This window comes from Salpingoeca rosetta (genome assembly GCF_000188695.1).
Source record: "Salpingoeca rosetta unplaced genomic scaffold supercont1.10, whole genome shotgun sequence".
Taxonomy (NCBI): Eukaryota; class Choanoflagellata; order Craspedida; family Salpingoecidae; genus Salpingoeca; species Salpingoeca rosetta.
This window is the reverse complement of record NW_004754924.1, coordinates 249,253-266,752: the sequence shown is the minus strand read 5'-3', so window position 1 is coordinate 266,752 and position 17,500 is coordinate 249,253. Positions and strand designations below refer to the sequence as shown.

Here is a 17,500-nt window from a genome sequence, read left to right as displayed (position 1 = left end):
AACAGCAGCAGCACTCGTCCGGCCGACGCGTCCTCTCTTTTCGTTCCCGCTCCAAGGATGGCCGTGCTGCATCGTCAACAAGAAAGCGCAATGGTGCCGGCAGGGGCGATCGCGGGCTCAACTTGATCAGGATACAGGTGGACGCCGTTGTTCCGCAAGCACTGTGCATTTTGGTCGCCTTGATGTATGGCCAGGGCGTGGACCAGGCTGCCTCTTTCGCCGACACCAGCCCACCTTCTTTGCCCACTTCGACCATGACCTCCCCCTCATCCACGACGGATGCGCAATCCCCCTTTGCCGTGTGGTTCGAAGACGTCTTTGCTGTTGCGCATCAGCTGCAGATGCATCACGTCTGTGAACTGCTGGTGGCCCGCGCAAAACAGCACATTACCGAGTGCCTGCAACCATCGGCCGCCACTGCGAACAGAATCACTGCATGCGCAAGTCCCGCGCATGTGCTTGGCTCGTGGTGGCGCCGTGCTCAACATCCAAACCTGCGCGGCATCCGAGAGCACGTTGTTGCGACCGCCCTGTGCCATGTCACTACAAGCGCCTTCGCCGCTGACGCTGATGACACTCGTGCTGCTGTTGAGCAGACGACAACAGCCACCAGCAGCGGCTTCGTTTCTTGTGATGACGGTCACAGTGCGTGTGACACAAGCACGCGGCGGCTTGACTCGTCGCCCTTCACTGCATGGCCGGCCACAATGCTTGCAAGCATGCTCATTGCTGCTCGCCCGCCACACCAGCTGGATGACGTTGTCATGCTTCTCTCGCGCTGGCTCCATGCCCGCACACCAGCACAGCAACAGCAGCAAGGGCAAGAGCAGTTACCTCCCTGTGTACTGGCTGCGTTGACCAACGCAAGTGGTTATGCACGACAGCAGCGAAGCAGCAGGAGCGGCAGTGTCACCACCACCACCACCACCACCGCCACTACCACGACTGCTAGTGCCACTGCTAGTGCTGCACTCACATCCCCAACACATGGTGAAGAACAAGGGCAGCAGCACATCTTTGCATCAAACACAGACACGGCAATACCGGCAACAGCTTCCCAATCGCCGGCCAGTCGCAATCAACTGCAGCTCTTGCGTCATTCCCACTCCTCCTCGCCCGCGTTTAGGCCTTTGGTTCCGCGTGTGTCACCGGCACGGCTGTCCGGTCGCACCCAGCCAAAGGCGCCGCGAAATTCACACACAACGACAGGCATGCGTGCGCGTGCTCGCAGTTTGGGAAGCAGCACAGAGACGTCGACAAGCGAGCACAGCGCTCTGGCGGTCACACCACAGCACAGGCCCGCTCGCCCAGCCAGTGTGCGGGAACGAACAGCCCATGCACGCGCACACACACCCACAACAGCGCCACCAGCCCACATCCGCAAACCCGCCTGTGCCAACAACAGCACCAGCAGTGCAAACGACACGATCGACAGCGAAAGCACCACAACGCCGACTACTGCTGCTGCTGGCGGCGGTGGTGGTGGTCGGGGCCGCAGCTCTGGGCGAAAGCGGTGGTGGAAACGGCGATTGCGACTCAGCAAACGTGGATCATCAACGCAGAGCAAGGCTGACGATGTTGATGGCAGCGACGGTGGAGGCGGTGGTATGGGCACTGGTGGTCAATATGGAGACGAGCAAGATGGTGCTGCGATGCAATCATTGTCACACGGTTATCACAGCAGGCCAACATCAGCAGCAGCAGCAACTGCAGCGGCAGCAGAATCGCGGGAGTTTAGCGCTGTTCGCACGAGCGTGTCACCGCGTCGTCGCACGCTGCCTGCTGTCCACGCTGTACCTCCGCGTCCACCAGTCATCTCACTGATTGGCGCGCGTGCATGGAGCGAGCTGGCATCAGCTCTAACCGCTGCATGTGGCGGTGCTGTGCCATCTGCCCTCGTGAACTTGCGCGCGCCCCATCGTGCATCCGTGGAGGCGAAGCATCGTGATGGTCATGCTCATGGTGGTGATTGTGGCGGCGACACAAACACGGCGCACGCCAGCCATGACGCACGCGATGTGGAGCAGCAGCAACAACAACAACAACAGCAGCAGCAGCAGCAGCAGCAGCAGCAGCAGGAAGAAGAAGAAGAACAACAACAACAACGACGACAACAACAACAACAACAACAACAGCAACAACAACAACAACAACAACAACAACAACAACAACAACAGCAACAACAACAACAACAACAACAACAGCACCAGCAGCAGCAGGTGAGGAGTTCATCGGCAGTTGATCCATCGCTGCAAGCAGCCGGACGCGAACGCCGGCGCAAGCTTCCCTCACGTCCACGTCTCCCACGCTCAAATTCCGTTGCGCAGTCTGTCATGGCATCATCCACACCACCGCCACGCCAGGGCTCGGGCATGTTGTCTCGTTCACTCACTGCGCAGTCGCTTCGTCACATGCTACCATACCACCACAACCGCCGCCGCCGCAACACACCACCTACGTTCGATCCACACCCCAACGCGTATCAACACCAACACCAACACCAACACCAACACCAACACCAACACCAACACCAACACCATCAGCACCAGTCGTCACAATCGCGGGGTTTGCGCCGTGCGAGCGTGAGCAGCGGGCAGTTACCGCCGTCCTTTGGGACAATGGCGCGATCAAGTGGTGGAAGTGTCAGCCGCAGCAGCAGCGTCACCAGCCGTGGCGTGGGGCTGTCCTCACACGTGCCGCTGCTCACACTCACCCCCGCAGATGCAGCAGCACGGGCATCATCATCACCACCACCACTGCCGTTCCCGCAGTCATCGCGCCGGCTGTCAGCGACTTCGTCCCACGCATCAACACGCCGTTACTCGCGCTTCTCTGCGTCTTCGCACACGCGCACGCGCTCGCCATCAGCAGAGTCTGTGTTTGCCAGCGTCTCGCCACGCACAACACCACTGCCCGTGCTGCACCTGCGTCACCTCGTGTCACAAGGATGCCAGACAGACAGCAATGAGGAGGGCGCTCATGTTGCGAGTGAAGACAGCGCAATGCACGCCACAGGCGTCAACACGGCAGCTTCTGCCTCGATTGCAGGGCGACCCGCTGTTGCACTTGAAGGGGAAACTCACGGCCGTGATGGTGAAGAGGAGAATGCAGACAGCGGCGGTGACTGTGGCACTGGTGGTGGGATTGGTGATGTGAGCACGATATCTGCACCCCAGGAGTCGACACGCTTCACGCTCGCGCCGTTGCGACGCAGCTCCCATCACACGTCCGCGATGGATGAGAACGACAGCACCTATGCCTATGATGGTGGTGTTCAGGATACTGTTGGGGATGGTGATGACGACCACATGCGTGGGGGTGTTGACTTCCCTTTCCGTGACATCTCATTGTCCAGAGGCCTTCGTGATGACGGCACAAGCGCACGCGAGCGCGTGTGGTCATTCACGTCATCCACAGCAGACGAGTCGCCAATTCGGATGCACCACCTCAGCCGTTGCCACCCTGATCAGCAGCATTCTCAAGGCGATGGCCGCAGTGGTGTCTCCGGTGTGGCCAACGCTTGCAGCTTTGACTATGGTCATGATGGTGGGTATGAGTATGGTGATGGTGATGGTGATGGTGATGGACGGAGTGACAGCGAGTTTATTCCGCCACCCGCCATGTTCTGGGCTGCGGACGCCGAGCACACGGGCGCTTTTGCGGCAGTCAATGCCAACATGAACCCGCTGACAGCGTTTCCACCGCCGGCATTTTTCGAGGACGACAGCATGTTCATGCGCACAGGAGCGGCTGACGCTTCTTTTGATGGTGGCGACCCAAGTGATGAGATGGCTGAAGTTAGCGACCCGCACTTGGACGAATGTGACGAGTGCCGTGGTGATGACGACGACAACGACAATGAACCTGATCAAATGGTGTGCGCACACCGGCACGCTACTGTCATTGATGCTGATGATGTTGGTGGCGATGCAATGGATACCACAGCAAACTGCAGCAAAGCCAACGATCAATGTGACGATGACGATGATGATGATGATGACGATGATGATGATGATGATGATGATGATGATGATGATGATGATGATGATGATGATGATGATGATGAGGGAGAGAATGAGTGGCGATCGCTTGATGATCTCGATGTTGACAGAACAGCGTACACGATGCCAGCGTTTCAGCGCCAGCAGCCGCAACCAAAGCGTTCCACGCAGATATCACACTCGCAATCGCACATGTCCAACAGCAGCGGTTGGCATGGTGCCTTTGATCTTGCCGGTGCACGTGTTCGCGATGATGGTGACGGTCACATTTCCCCGCTCGGCCAGACAACAGCAAACAGAGCGCTGCCCACGCGCGCGGGTGCTGCGAAGCAGTCAGCAGCAGCGAAGCGTGAACAACACATGCCCGCGGGCGTGCCGTGGACAGCAATTACAGCGCCATCAGCGCATGAATCAGAGACAGGCGCGCCGTCTGTGCCGCTGTCGGGGAGTGCAGGCCCTGTTCCACGCATTGTTGTGTGCGGCGGCGAAGGCATGAGGGATGTGGGGTACTCGTTGCAAGCATTCCACCACGAGACAAACACGTGGGTGTCGTTGGCTGAGGCACACCTTCCCCGCGTGTGTGCGGCATCTGTCGTCGTTGGCGCGCACTTGTATGTGTTCGGTGGCGAGAATGCGTTTGGCTCATGCGAAGTGTTTGACGCGACGTGCAATGCCTGGACAACACTGCCACCGTCGCGTGCGTGCCTCGCTGGTGCAGCCGCTGCTTCTGTCGACAGCACCATCTACGTGCTTGGCGGACACGGCCCCGATGGTTTCGCGCAGGCATGTCTCTCATCCTATCACACGCAGACGAGAGCGTGGACGGCACTGCCTGCCATGCGACAGGCCCGCACACACCACGCCTGCACCGCGATTGGCGATTCTGCTGTGATTGTTGTTGTTGGCGGTGAGACGTCAGCAGGCGAACCAACAAGCGATGGTGAGAGTTTTGGTCCTGCTTGCTGTTTGATTGGTTGTGTTTGTTTGTATTTGTTTGTGTTTGCTTGTGTGTGTGTGTGTTGTTTGTGTTTGTTTGTGTTTGCTTGTGTGTGTGTTGTTTGTTTGCTTGTTTGTTTGTGTAACTGTGTGTGTTTGTGTTTGTTTGTTCGTTTGTTTGCTTGTCTGTTCCTTGTGTGTAAGTGTGCGTGTGTGTGCTGTTCTATGCCTTCGTTTGCACTTTCATGATTACGTATGTATGTGTGTGTGTGTGTGCTCGTCTCGCGCAGCTAACGCTGAAGCGCCCATGCTTTCTTTGGTGAACTCACACAAACTATGTTCACATCACAACACCCCCTGCCAATCATTGGCCAGTTGCTGCGTTTGATGCAATCACAAACAAGTGGACACAGCTTCCTCCCCTCGCCGTTGCCAGGAGCCGCACTGCCGTCTGCGGTGTTGACGGCAGTGTGTATGTCATTGGTGGGCGTGACGTCAACGGAGACGAATTGTCGTCTGTGGAAGTCCTCCACCCCGGTGCAGGCGAATGGATGCCAGGGCCACCTCTCCCGCACCCGCGAAGTCAGCTGGCCGCCGTGTGCTGTTTTGGAAAGATCTGCGTGTTGGGCGGATGCACTGGCGATGTCGACTTGCACGACGCAGACGCCATCCTGCAGCTCTCATTGCAGGTTGGACGCACGTGGCTCCCTTGTGTGTGTGTGTGTGTGTGTGTGTGTGTGTGTGCGTGTGATTGTTTGTGTGTTGTGTGTGCGTGACCGTGTGTGTGCGTGTGTGTGCGTGTGTGTGTGTTGTGTGTGATTGTTTGTGTGTTGTGTGTGCGTGACCGTGTGTGTGTGTGTGTGTGTGTGTGTTAGCATGGGAATGTATGTTTGTGATCTCTGAGTGCAATCATGCAAGCCAAGTGCGTGATGTTTTCCTTGTCGTTCCACGCTTCCATCAGCGTCCACCTCATGCGTTCGTGTCTTTGTCTTCGCCCCATGCCTTGATAGACGCACACGTGGGGTTATGGGACGCTGCCGTCACACAGCAAGCTCAACAGGCGCGCAAGCTCTGGTCGCAGTGTGTTCTCCACACTTGGTGTGCGTGTTGGCCTGTGTGCGGGAACACTTCCCTGCACACTGCCCGCGCCATCATCCGATATGCTGCTGGCGATTGAGGAGTTTGAGTGCAAGTTTGGCGTCGTGAACATGCCCTCTGGCGCCAAGTCTGTGTACCACGCCATTACATCACTGGCCATGGAGGAAGGGGTTGAACCGAAGGACCTGGAAACCTGCTCCCACGTGCCCGTCAGCCACGGCAGACTCATGTGAGTCAGCAGCTACACGTTTTGTGCGCGCGTGTGCGTCTGCGTCTGCGTACAGTTGTGTGTTCTGTGAGTTTGTGTTTGTGTGTGTATGTGTGTTTGTGTTTGTGTGTGTTTGTGTTTGTGTGTGTTTGTGTGTGTGTGTGTGTGTATGTGTGTGTGCAAGTTGATGTTTGTGTGCGCCCGTGTACGTGTATGATATTGCTGTCACTGTCAAGTCCAAAGTGCCACATACAACAAGGGCCTTCTCACTGTCACCCCATTCATCATTCCATCTCGCCAGGCGTGTGCTGTCGTGGCTGGAGCAGCAGGGCATGGTGTATCGATCAGCCACCAATGGCCGCTACAAGCAGACGCTGCACCTCAGCCCCGACGATTACATCTCAGAGCACTCCGAGCCCGAGGCCCAGGAGGTGTAGCAGCGCGCGCGCGCGCGTGTGCGTGCGTGTGCGTGCGTGTTTGTTTGTGTGTTTATCACCGTGTATTTGACTCCTTGCGTTTGACATCGATGGTTGATTAATGTAACAACCATAACTCAAACTTTCAGACATCACTCGAGCGTGTGCGTGTGCACGCGATCTTGCGCAGCTGGCATCTGAACGTGTTTCATTGTCATTTTCACTTCCATCATCAGTTAGGCAGACCATCCAATTCATAAGTAAACCCGTATCATCATGAAAACCAGACGGAAGACGTAAGAAAACGCAAAATGGATGAGTTAAACATACAATCACACGCACACGCACATCACATCACGGGCGGTGAAGCATGGATGGAAGGTCCTCCTCATCTGTGTCGTCCATCACAAACTCGGAACGATCCTCGGCAAAGCTGCAATCAACGTGCACAGCTATGTTGGAGCAGTGTTGAGTAATGTCACAGCACGTGAGTTGGCAAGTTTGATGGTGCTTGATTGGCGTGGGGGAAGGGGCTTAAGAGGATGTCATTATGATCACTGGGACAGCCAACCCCACGCACCCCAACAACTCACAGGGAAGGGCAGCGGGGATCTTGGTTGGTGACACCCACGTGTGCCGTGCATTGACAGACTGCAGACGAGAGAGCCCGTTCAGCTCAGCCAGTCCTGCAAACAAGCAGTGCACGGTTACGAGTTACAGTTACGAGTTGTCGCTACGACGAGTGACGGACAGGTCCTGTCCAATGGCATCACTGCCTGTTGCACACGTGGTATGTGCGTACCTTTCGTGCTCGTGTGCGTGCGCTCGATGCTGAGCGTTTGCAGAGCAGCGCAGTCGTTGAGTGCGTGTGCGTGAAAGAAAGTGTTCGTGATGCGCGTTCTCGACAGATTCAGCCGCGCAACAGCGGCAAAGCCTGCGCAACGAGAAAATGGTGGTGGTGGTAGTGGTGGTGGTGGTTTGGAGGGGAGGGGGGAATATGGCATCGTTTATTTAATGGGTAGCGTGAGTATGAAAATGTGTGTGTGTGTGTGGTTGTGTGAGTTGCGTGAAGATGTTTTGTGACGAGGGAAGTGTTTCAACACAAAAACCGCGCACCTTTGAATGCTGGCGCGCATGCGTCTGTGACATCTGTACGGGAAATGTCGAACGTGTCCAGGGAGGGCAGCCCAACACCTGGCACGACGGTAGCAGTTGGGGTTGCGCGCGAGTGAGTGAGAAGCGAGAGAGTGTGTGTGCGTGAGAGAGAGAGAGATAGAGTGTGTGTGTGTGTGTGAGCATTGGGGATATCAGCACACGGGAAGTGAAAGGCACGAAGAATGGGAAGATTGGTGGAATATGTTACACGCTGCGCTGTTGTGATTGAAATGGGTGTTGGTGTCGTTGGTTGTTGGTTGTTACGTAACGTACCCCCAATATGGAGCAACGCGGCGTCGGTGAGGGCGGTGTTGCTCAGCGACAGCGACTGCAGTCTTCACACCACAGACAGGAACGTGTATGTACATGTACAAGTGTGTGTGTGCGTGAGTGTGGATGCGGATGTGTGTGAATGTTTGGGTCGTCGTCATGATGGGAGGAACACACACACACACACACACACACACACACACACACACACACACACACACACACACACACACACAAGCACACACACAAGCACACACACAAGCACACAAAACAATTTGCAGAACTCACTGCTGCATGGCTGCGATTGCCTTGAGGCCGTCCGGTGTGAGCTGGTAGTATCCGCTCAAATCGAGCGTGGTGACGTGGGTCAACGTGCACACGTGCGCGAGACACGCGTCGTCAAAGGAATCACGCGACGACAAAGTCAATTCAGCCAGGCTCCCGTGCCCTGAACATGGCGTCAAGTTTGGGAGTGGTGAAGGATGAGCGCGGCAAAAACAAACCGCTTTGATGTCAACCTGCGTGTTTTAGAAAACTAAAGAATTGGCACAGGCACGAGCGGAGATACACTACACACGTACACACACGTACACACACGCACACACACGCACACACACGCACACACACGCACACACACGTACACACACGCACACACAAAGCCAACAGTGGTAGTCTTCACGGCAATAGTGAGAGAGCCACGAGTAACTGACTGACCCGCCCATGGCGCGTAGGCGTCGGATGAGAGATTGAGCCCAAACAGGCCGAGCGTGGTCATGTTCGTTGCAGCGGCGAGGGCACCCACTTCCCGCTCGCTCGCGCGTGTGTACGAGAGATTGAGGGAATACAGGTGTGGCAGAGACGCCAGCTGGCCCACCGCGCGTACCTTCAGAGCGGTGAGTGATGTACACAGACGAATAAACATCACACCATGTAACACACACAAACCCGGTCGTGTGAGAAGTGGAAACGTGTACACGTGCAGTGTGTGTGTCGTTTCGTGTGTTGAGTTTGTTTCTTTGTTTTGTTGCAGCAGGGAGGTGACTTACAGGTGTTTTTGAGAGGGACAGGTGCCCCAAATCGGTCAGGCCACAGATGCTTGGCAGAATTCCATCTGCAAAGACACACGACAGTGTCGGCGTGTGAGACATGGAAAGAGCCCAGAAAGCACACTCTCATGCAACATCGCCTCTCCCACAATGCTCATTCGCACAAAGACGCGCACATACATGCACACATTCATACGCACAAACACGCACGCACGCACCGTCCAGGGCTGGGCACGATGTGAGAGCGAGAGATTGCAGGTGGGTGGCGGTCGGGGACGAGAGGAAGCGCGCAAACTGCTGCGATGAAACTCTGGCGCCGTTGAGGGAAAAATGTTCCAGCGGGTGGAGAGACATCAACGCGTCCACACACGAGTCTGTAAACGCGCCGCTCAGGTGCAGGCTGGCCAAGTTTGGGGCGCCTGACAGTGGCAATAGTGGTGGCCGCCATGATGTGAGGGATAAGGGGCAACGGGCACCAAAACGCCGAGCGAAGAAATTCTGGCGTGAGCTGCACACACGCATCACACACACACACAATTGCGAGACACACGCATGCCATTCACCACCACGATCATCATCGCCATTCACCACACCTTTGAGAGCTGCAATTCCGCGAAACGTCAGCATGGGACAATCATAGATTTCCAGCTCTGTTGATGGCGGGCGGCGGTGGTGCACATGAGTACACGTGCGTGCAGTCCTCAAAGCAAAGACATCCAAGTATCAACAAACTACACACAAAAACTAAACAGAGGGTACACAAATCAAAACTACACAAACAAAACTACACACGCACAAAACTACACACACACACACACACACACACACACACACACACACACACACACACACACACACACACAAAACAAACAACATACGCACACGTACCGTAGAGGGTTGGGAACTGGGTGCCGAGGACGCGAAGAAAGGCGTCTGTGACCACGACGCTGGAGCGGAAGGCGAGGTGCTGGATGCCACACGAGCGAAACGCTTTGATGGACTTGCTGTTGAGTGTCTCTTTCTCAGCTGCGGCCGTCATCACTTCGCGTGCAAGCGTCTCCGGCAGCGTCAGCGTGAGAATGGGGCGGTCCGAGGCATACAGACGTGATGCAATCTGATCCACGCACATGGACTGCAGCGAAGGCGTGCGCTTGCGTGGCCTACTGCCGCGGTGGCGGTGGCTGTGGTGGTGTGCCCCTTCCCCCTCTCCATGTTCGTGTTGCTGCTGCTGCTCTTGGAGTTGCTGCTGACGCGTTTCCAGCATCCTTCGTCGCTGCTGTCGAAGCCGCTCCAGGCGTTCACGCTGCGACATCTGCTCATCATCATTATCATCATCGCCGCGCCTCCCACTGCCCACATCGTCATCATCGCTGTCATCGCCACCACCACCACCACCGCCGCCGCCGCCACCGCCAACACCACGACCACCAAGCACGTGTCCGCGACCAAGGCCTGCGCGTCGCCAGGGCCCCGGCCGCCCCATCATCCACCGGTCAATGCCATCGTCATCATCGTCATGATCGTCAAAGTACTGCACGCCCATTGCGTCATCAAAACGACCGCGCTGGCGCTGTACTGGCGCTTGCCGCCCTCGCCCCTCTCCTTGTTGCTGCTGTTGTTCCTCTGTTCGTCGCCCGCCCAAGCGCTGCCCTCCCTCCATCCAGTGACGATGACCACCGCCCCAGCCACGCCCGCGCGCCGCGTGGTGCCGGGGGAGCCCCATCCCCTCAAAGAACTCCGGCATGCCAAAGAGCCTGCCCAGCATGTCTTGACCCTGCTGAATGCGCTCACGATCAGCGTCGGTGAGCGGAGTGGCAGTGCCATCGTCGCCATCGTTGTGGTTGTGGTCAATGTCAATGTCATCATCGACATCCCTACCACCACCACCACCACCACCACCACCACCACCATGACGTCCACCGCCATCGTTCCCCTCCTCCTCTTCATCGCGATCATCATCATCATCATGCCTGGCTGCGTGTCCCCCAAGCCGCCTACCACTGCCGCTGCCGAGCGCTCCCCCGTGTTGCTGTCCGCGAATACCACCACCACCGCGCGCGGGGCGGCGTGCGTGCATGCGCTGTACCGCGTGCAGCTGTTGCTGCTGCTGTTGGGGGTGTTGATCCTCGTCTCTGTCGCCATCAGCGCCGCCCAAGCGATGGCCACGATGCCTTGAGCGAACACGACCATGCCGCTTTCCACCGCGTCCGCCAACAAACGCACGCGGCAGACCGTATTCGTCCTGCTCCTGCTGCACGCCGTGTTCTTGGCGGGGAGAAGTGACGCTGGGGGCATTGTCGTGACTTGCATCATCATCGTGCTGCTGCTGCTGCTGCTGCTGCTGCTGCTGTTGTTGCTGCCGTGTGGGTGCTTGGGCGCTGGAAGCTGTTGGTGTTGGTGTTGGTGTTGCTGTCTTGCGGCAGTGCAGCAGACATCGCGGTGGGAGGTTGAGGGTGGAGAGGGGCGATGACGCCATGTCGAACGTCAGCTCCTGTGCATTCAAGCAGATGAACGCACGGGCAGCGGTCAGATGAAAGGATGAAGAAGTGTTGAAGAAAGGAAGAAAGGCGAATGGAACCCACCATGCGTGTACAGATGCACACACACACACACAGACACACACACGCACACACACACACACACAGACACACACACACGTACACAAACACCTTTTTTGGATGGTTGAGGATGAGGGCGAAAGAGCCGGGAGCGAGGCCGCGCCTGGTGGCAATGGCGTCAAACACGGCCCGCAGCAGCGATGACGACGGCAGCTCAAGTCGCTCCGGCCGTCCGTTCGGCAGCCGCACCTGGATCACGTACGACGCTGGTGGTGTTGATGCTGGTGGCGATGCCTGAGTCTGAGGTTCTGCTCCTTGTGGCTGTGGCTGTGGCTGTGGCTGTGGCTGTGGCTGTGGCTGTGGCTGTGGCTGTGCCTGTGGCTGTGCCTGTGCCTGTGGCTGTGGCTGTGGCTGTGCCTGTGATGCCTGGCCACGCTCCAGTCTTCGCTTCTCCTGCAGCTCCCGCCGGTCCTGTTCGATCTGCCGCCGCACTCGCTTGGCCTCCTGGTTGCAGGAAATGAGGGCGCAGTTGGATGAACGTCACAGCCCATGTGCGCAAGAGTGAAGAAGTGAGGTTGCTGTGTGGGTGGAATGGTCAAGCTCACTGTTGCTCGGCAAGACTAAACAAAACAGACGTGCAGATGCAACCATGCCATTGCAAACACACACACACACACGCACACACACACGCACACACACGCACGCACACACACGCACGCACACACACACACGCAGACACACACACACACACACGCAGACACACACACACGCAGACACACACACACACACACGCACACGCACGCACCTCGATTTTGCGTCGCTTTTCCTTGAGGACGTCTTGTCGCAGCCGCTGCATCTGCTTCTGCTCAAAAGCGAGCTTGGCCTGTCGCTGCTCCTCATTCACAAACGCATTGCTCACCACAGCAGGTGCCTGCAACCAAGCCAGCATTGCAGAAGCGTCGGTGCGGGTATGCGTGCGTGTGCGTATGAGGGAGGCACACGGGCACCAGCGCATGGAAGGCCAGCGTGCTCAACACCAAACGCATGGTTCAGCAACGTGTGCAACATCAAGACATGCACAGCACCCTGTTTCGGTATCACACCTGTGAGGCAGCGGTGGATGACGGCGTTGGGCGCTTCTGTGGTTGCTTCTGCTGCCCTTGTTGTTGTTGTGGCTGCTGGTTGTGCCCCTGTGGTCCTTGACCAAGCTTGAGCACAGGCGCACTGCCGCCACTGCTGCTGCCGCCCGTCGATTTGTCTGCTGGTTCTTGCTCCTGTCTGCTCTGCTCCCTCACAATCCTGCACCGCAAACAAGGGCGAGGGGTCATGTGATGTGGATGATTCGTGGCCGTGGTCTTGGAATATATGAGCAACAAGAAGAAGGGGTTGAACAACCACTTACAGCATGCAAACACGCCGCCATGTCACATCACACAGCATCACACCGACAGCACCGACAGGGTTGGCCACACAAGTCGACTGGTCGATCGATTGATCGATCGATCAACGCATTGTAACCACCCGCGATCGCAGAAGATACCCCCTTGTCCAGCCGCGAATGACCCTGTTCTCTCTCACCAGTCGACGACGCTCTCCGGGGTCTGCGAGCCCGCAGCAATGGCTCGCAGGCACTGCTCCTCGGTGAACCCGAGCCCGCGCACCACCTGCACAAGGTCATCGCCTCCTTCCATCCTCTTGCTGCTGTCGAGCTGACTGCTTCCTGCTTCTCCGTCGTCTTGTCTTGCCTTGCCTGTCTTGCCTGTCTTGTCTTGCTTGTTTGGGTTGTTCGTGTGTGTGTGTTTGATTTGTGCGCTTTTTTCCTCTCCTCTTCTTTGCTTCTTCTTCACTGTCAGCACTTTTTCGCCCCTCTCAAGAAACACACAAGCAACAAGCAAGCACAAGAAACACAACCACAATAATGGAGCCCAAGACAGCAGAGAAGGTGCAAGCCGCCATCGAGGTGGCCAAGACCGTGTTCAAGTGGACCTACATCCCTGCCCTCATCTACTTTGGTCAGTGCGACGTTACTGTGCGTGTGCGTGAGTGCGTCTGTGGTTGAAGTAGTTGTTGAGTGGGCAGTGCTTGCTTGCTTTTGGGTCTGCTGTTTTCTTGCGGTCTCTGTCCCAAACGAGCAAATGTGTGTACGTATGGGTGTGCATATGGTGTGCGTGCGTGCATGTGCTTGTCGACGTGAGTGTGTGTTGTTTGGTCCCGGACCACCGCCCATTCTGTCTTGCTGACATGTTACTTTGTTGCTTGCTTTGCGCACAACAGGTCTCAACACTGGTCCCGCGCCAAGGCCGACACTGGCAGAGTGAGTCCTTCTGCGGTTGTCTGCGTTTGCAATGTCATGTATGTGTGTGTGTGTGTGTGTGTGTGTGTGTGTGTGTGTGTGTGTACGTGTGTGTACGTGTACGTGTGTGTATGTGTGTGTGTGGCATGCATAAGGCTACAGCTGCGCGAGTCTGGCCACATGCGCGCGCTTGCACACACGCGCTTGCACACACTCTCTCTCTCTCACGCCATCATCACACCATCACTATCATCATCAATTGCAGCGTCTTCACCCTCGGTGCATGAGCACCACATCCCCACACCTCCACACCACTTCCATCCCATCATCCCCCCCGCCCCGCAGCCAAGTTCCAAACCCCGTGTCTCTGTCCTTCCCCCTCGTTGATCCTTTCTGCCTGCACCAACAACAAGCGCCACCCACGTTGCTTGCTCTTTCGCCTGACCGCGTGGGTTGCCGAATTTTCGCGTCCAGCTTCCAATAAACTTCGACACCCTCCATTTTGTTTGTGTTTGGCAGCGTTGTTTGTTGTTTGGAGGAGACCAACCAACCAACCACCCACCCTTGTGTATCGTCGTCGCCTTGTGTGTCACACTTTCCTATCCCAGCCCATCGCCCACCTTCACCACCACCTCTTTCTCAATCAGCCTGCGAGAATGATCGTCGGTGCCGCTGTTGTGCTGCTGTGTGCAGTGCTGGGCGCGAGCGCAAAGCCCATTCCAATGAACACGCGCTTTGTGCCAGAGGCTGCCACGCCGCCACTCAAGACGATGCGCTTGCATCGTGAGGTTGGCGTTCGTGCGCCCGCGCCTCACCTGTACTCCTTCGACTACGAGATCAGCCTTCGCGGTGTGCAATACTCTGCGGCCGCATACTGCTCCAACTCCACCGTCAAGGACTGGTCCTGCAAGCCCTGCCACGGCGCTGGCCTTCCAGCGCTCTCGGTGCGTTCGTTTTGTGTTTGTTTGTGTTTCTTTATTGTGTTTGTGGGTGTGTATGTGCGTGTGTGTATGTGCGTGTGTGTGTGTGTGTGTGTTTGTGTGTGTGTGTGTGTGCGTATCTGTGTGTGTGTCTGTGTGTGTGTGTGCGTGTGTGTCTGTGTCTGTCTGTCTGTCTGTCTGTGTCTGTGTTTGTTTGCAAGCTCGTGCGCTTTCGTTTTGCCGTTCAAGCCGTTAGCCAACCGTATGCCTTTCGCGTATGACACCTTACGCGTACACGCACCCATCTTCGTCGCAGGACATCAACGTGTTCTATGCCAAGAAGACGTCCACGTACGGCTATGTCGGTCTGGATTCCGTCAACAAGTACATTGTCGTTGCGTTCCAAGGTCCGCTGCCATGCCCATCTTGCCTGCGACATGTCACTTGCATACGTGGGAGATGTCACCTGCCCAACGATTCTGTTTGACGCACCCTTCTGTATACTCACCCAATCCATGCTACCCTCCTCTCCTCTTCCTTAACGCCGTCCCCATCAACAAAGGCACGCACAACCTGAAGCAGTGGATTGATGACCTGAAGTTCATGAAGACAGACCTGCACTACCCTGGCGCCGGCTCGGACGTCAAGGTTCACAGAGGTATTTTTGTGTGTGTGTGTGCGTGTGTGTGTTTGTGCGTGTGTGTGTGCGTGTCGTTCAAATGACCACGTTTCGCTGCTCCTTGTGCGTGCGTGTGCATGGTGGTTTGCCCTGCTCTTGCGTCAACGTGTTCTTGTTGCTGATGCCCTCCCCGCACACACACTCACGATGGTGGTTGACAGGCTTCTACGAGGCGTACCAGGAGGTGAAAGGCACCGTCGACCGCTTTGTTGAGAGCACGTTCAGGCAGAACCCCAACTACCGCATCCTCGTCACAGGCCACAGGTCAGCAGGAGGGAGGGGCAAGCAATCTTATCTGTGTGTGTGTGTGTGTGTGTGTGTGTGTGTGTGTGTGTGCGACACTGCTTTCGGTTTGCCCGAGCCTGTTGTCGCAGCGACCCTGATTCACCTCCGTTTTCGATGTGATGTCATCACTCACTCGCCCACATTCTCACACACGCACACACGCGCGCGCGCACACACACACACACACTCTCTCTCTCTCTCTCTCTCACACACACACACACGCACACTCCCCCCCCCCAACAACACGCCACCCTTGCCCCCGTCAGCCTTGGCGCTGCGCTTGCTGCCATGTGCTCGCTGGACCTGAGCATCCAGTTCCCATCTGCGTCCATCTACCACTACACCTTTGGGCAGCCCCGTGTCGGCAACGCCCCCTTCTACGACTTTTTCAAGCAGTCGTCCATCAAGGCCTCGTTCCGTTTCGTCCACAACCGCGACATTGTGCCCCACCTCCCGCTCGAGTGCGTTCATCATGGGCTTATGTTTGTTTGTCTGTCTGTTTGTTTGTTTGTTTGTTTGTTTGTTTGTTTGTTTGTTTGTTTGTTTGTTTGTTTGTTTGTTTGTTTGTTTGTTTGTTTGTTTGTTTGTTGTTCGCATGTTCGTGTGCACACGTGTGTGTGTGTGTGTGTGTACCTGTGTGTACCTGTGTGTACCTGTGTGTACCTGTGTGTACGTGTGTGTGCATGTCTTCCTCTCTGTCTTGCTCTCTGATGAGCTTTTCGCCAGTGCAACCCCCCCAACACACACACACACATATGTTAACAATCACGTATGCCCTTTGCTTGCCACCATCGTCATCTTCGTCTCGTCCTCGCTGCGACCAGGGCGATGGGTTTCCACCATATTGCCACGGAGGTGTTCTACAAGGAGCAGTTTTCTGGCCCAGAGAGCCTGCACGAGTGCAACGGCTCAGGTCTGCTGAACACATGCGCTTGCACTTGGGGGTGCTTTGCAGTCAAACATGCTTGCCTTGTTTACCTGCTTGCCATCCTTCACAGTGAAACACACACACACACACTCTCTCTCTCACACACACACACACTCACACACACACACACACACACACACACACACACACACACACACACACACACACACACACACACACATGCAGGCGAGGACCCCGACTGCTCTGATCAGTTTAACGTCGACATTTCCATCTCGGACCACCTCAACTACCTTGGATTCACGGTAGACACCGACGCCTGCCACTAGAGTGACGGCCCACCCGTGTCCCCCACAACCTTAGAAGCACTGCACTTCTCCCCCTCCCTTTCGTGTCTTTTCGGTGTGTGTGTGTGTGTGTGTGCACGCTGTTTACGTTACATACGCATTTTTGTATGGGTGTGTGTGTGTGTGTGTGTGTGTGTCCATGAGTCAATCATTGTGGCCTGTTCCACACGTTCCCAAGCAGCCTTCCCTGTCTCCTTTAGTAATTTCATTGCCCTTGACATCTCTGACACACGTCTCTCTTGCATGTCTTCATTGATTGTTGTGTTGTGTGTGTGTGTGTGTGTGTGTTGTGTGTGTGTGTGTCCCTTCCCCAAATACATATCAACACATGCTTGGTTGAGAAGGTTGGATGCCGATAACGCAGAAAACATTGTTGGAGGCAAGTTAGCAACCAAGTAACCA

General features: G+C 56.2%; 4 protein-coding genes across 4 annotated transcripts in view; 3 read left to right on the top strand and 1 right to left on the bottom strand.

The window, feature by feature from the left end:
* PTSG_04355 (uncharacterized protein) overlaps positions 1–6,848 on the top strand; it is a 7,167-nt gene extending 319 nt beyond the window's left edge. Inside the window, exons 1-6 of the mRNA XM_004994386.1 lie at positions 1–829; positions 1,685–1,754; positions 2,544–4,941; positions 5,313–5,626; positions 5,948–6,264; positions 6,545–6,848. The exon at positions 1–829 is cut by the window's left edge and continues 319 nt beyond it. Of these exons, the coding sequence (XP_004994443.1) occupies positions 1–829; positions 1,685–1,754; positions 2,544–4,941; positions 5,313–5,626; positions 5,948–6,264; positions 6,545–6,680 (4,064 nt within the window). The 3' untranslated portion in view covers positions 6,681–6,848. The remainder of the gene's footprint in view (positions 830–1,684; positions 1,755–2,543; positions 4,942–5,312; positions 5,627–5,947; positions 6,265–6,544) is intronic.
* A 2-nt stretch (positions 6,849–6,850) lies between these two features.
* PTSG_04354 (uncharacterized protein) lies at positions 6,851–13,487 on the bottom strand. Its single transcript, XM_004994385.1, has 16 exons — positions 13,267–13,487; positions 12,792–12,987; positions 12,494–12,619; positions 12,082–12,192; positions 11,800–12,033; positions 10,019–11,621; positions 9,724–9,780; positions 9,349–9,549; positions 9,131–9,195; positions 8,799–8,967; positions 8,373–8,532; positions 8,088–8,149; positions 7,776–7,853; positions 7,462–7,593; positions 7,253–7,345; positions 6,851–7,111 (listed from the first exon to the last, which is right to left on the bottom strand). The coding sequence occupies exons 1-16, from the start codon at positions 13,377–13,379 to the stop codon at positions 7,014–7,016; spliced, it is 3,498 nt and encodes a 1,165-aa protein (XP_004994442.1). The 5' UTR covers positions 13,380–13,487; the 3' UTR covers positions 6,851–7,013.
* Positions 13,488–13,606: 119 nt separating this feature from the next.
* On the top strand, positions 13,607–14,268 carry PTSG_12160 (uncharacterized protein; the record flags this gene model as incomplete). Its single annotated transcript, XM_004994384.1, has 3 exons — positions 13,607–13,700; positions 13,963–14,002; positions 14,247–14,268. 3 exons carry the CDS (start codon positions 13,607–13,609, stop codon positions 14,266–14,268), a joined length of 156 nt encoding a protein of 51 aa, XP_004994441.1.
* Positions 14,269–14,637: 369 nt separating this feature from the next.
* Positions 14,638–17,080, top strand: PTSG_04353 (uncharacterized protein; the record flags this gene model as incomplete). Its single annotated transcript, XM_004994383.1, has 7 exons — positions 14,638–14,925; positions 15,218–15,308; positions 15,464–15,559; positions 15,742–15,844; positions 16,132–16,326; positions 16,690–16,778; positions 16,980–17,080. 7 exons carry the CDS (start codon positions 14,638–14,640, stop codon positions 17,078–17,080), a joined length of 963 nt encoding a protein of 320 aa, XP_004994440.1.
* Positions 17,081–17,500: the final 420 nt, after the last annotated feature.

What these genes read in the sequence shown, in the direction of transcription:
- PTSG_04354 (XM_004994385.1), bottom strand. Translation starts at nt 13,379, where the DNA reads ATGGAAGGAGGCGATGACCTTGTGCAGGTGGTGCGCGGGCTCGGGTTC. An exon ending in TCCTCAACCATCCAAAAAAG is followed by an intron (nt 11,622 to 11,799) that starts GTGTTTGTGTAC and finishes TTGAATGCACAG; the next exon opens with GAGCTGACGTTCGACATGGC. An exon ending in CCAGTTCCCAACCCTCTACG is followed by an intron (nt 9,781 to 10,018) that starts GTACGTGTGCGT and finishes CGCCATCAACAG; the next exon opens with AGCTGGAAATCTATGATTGT.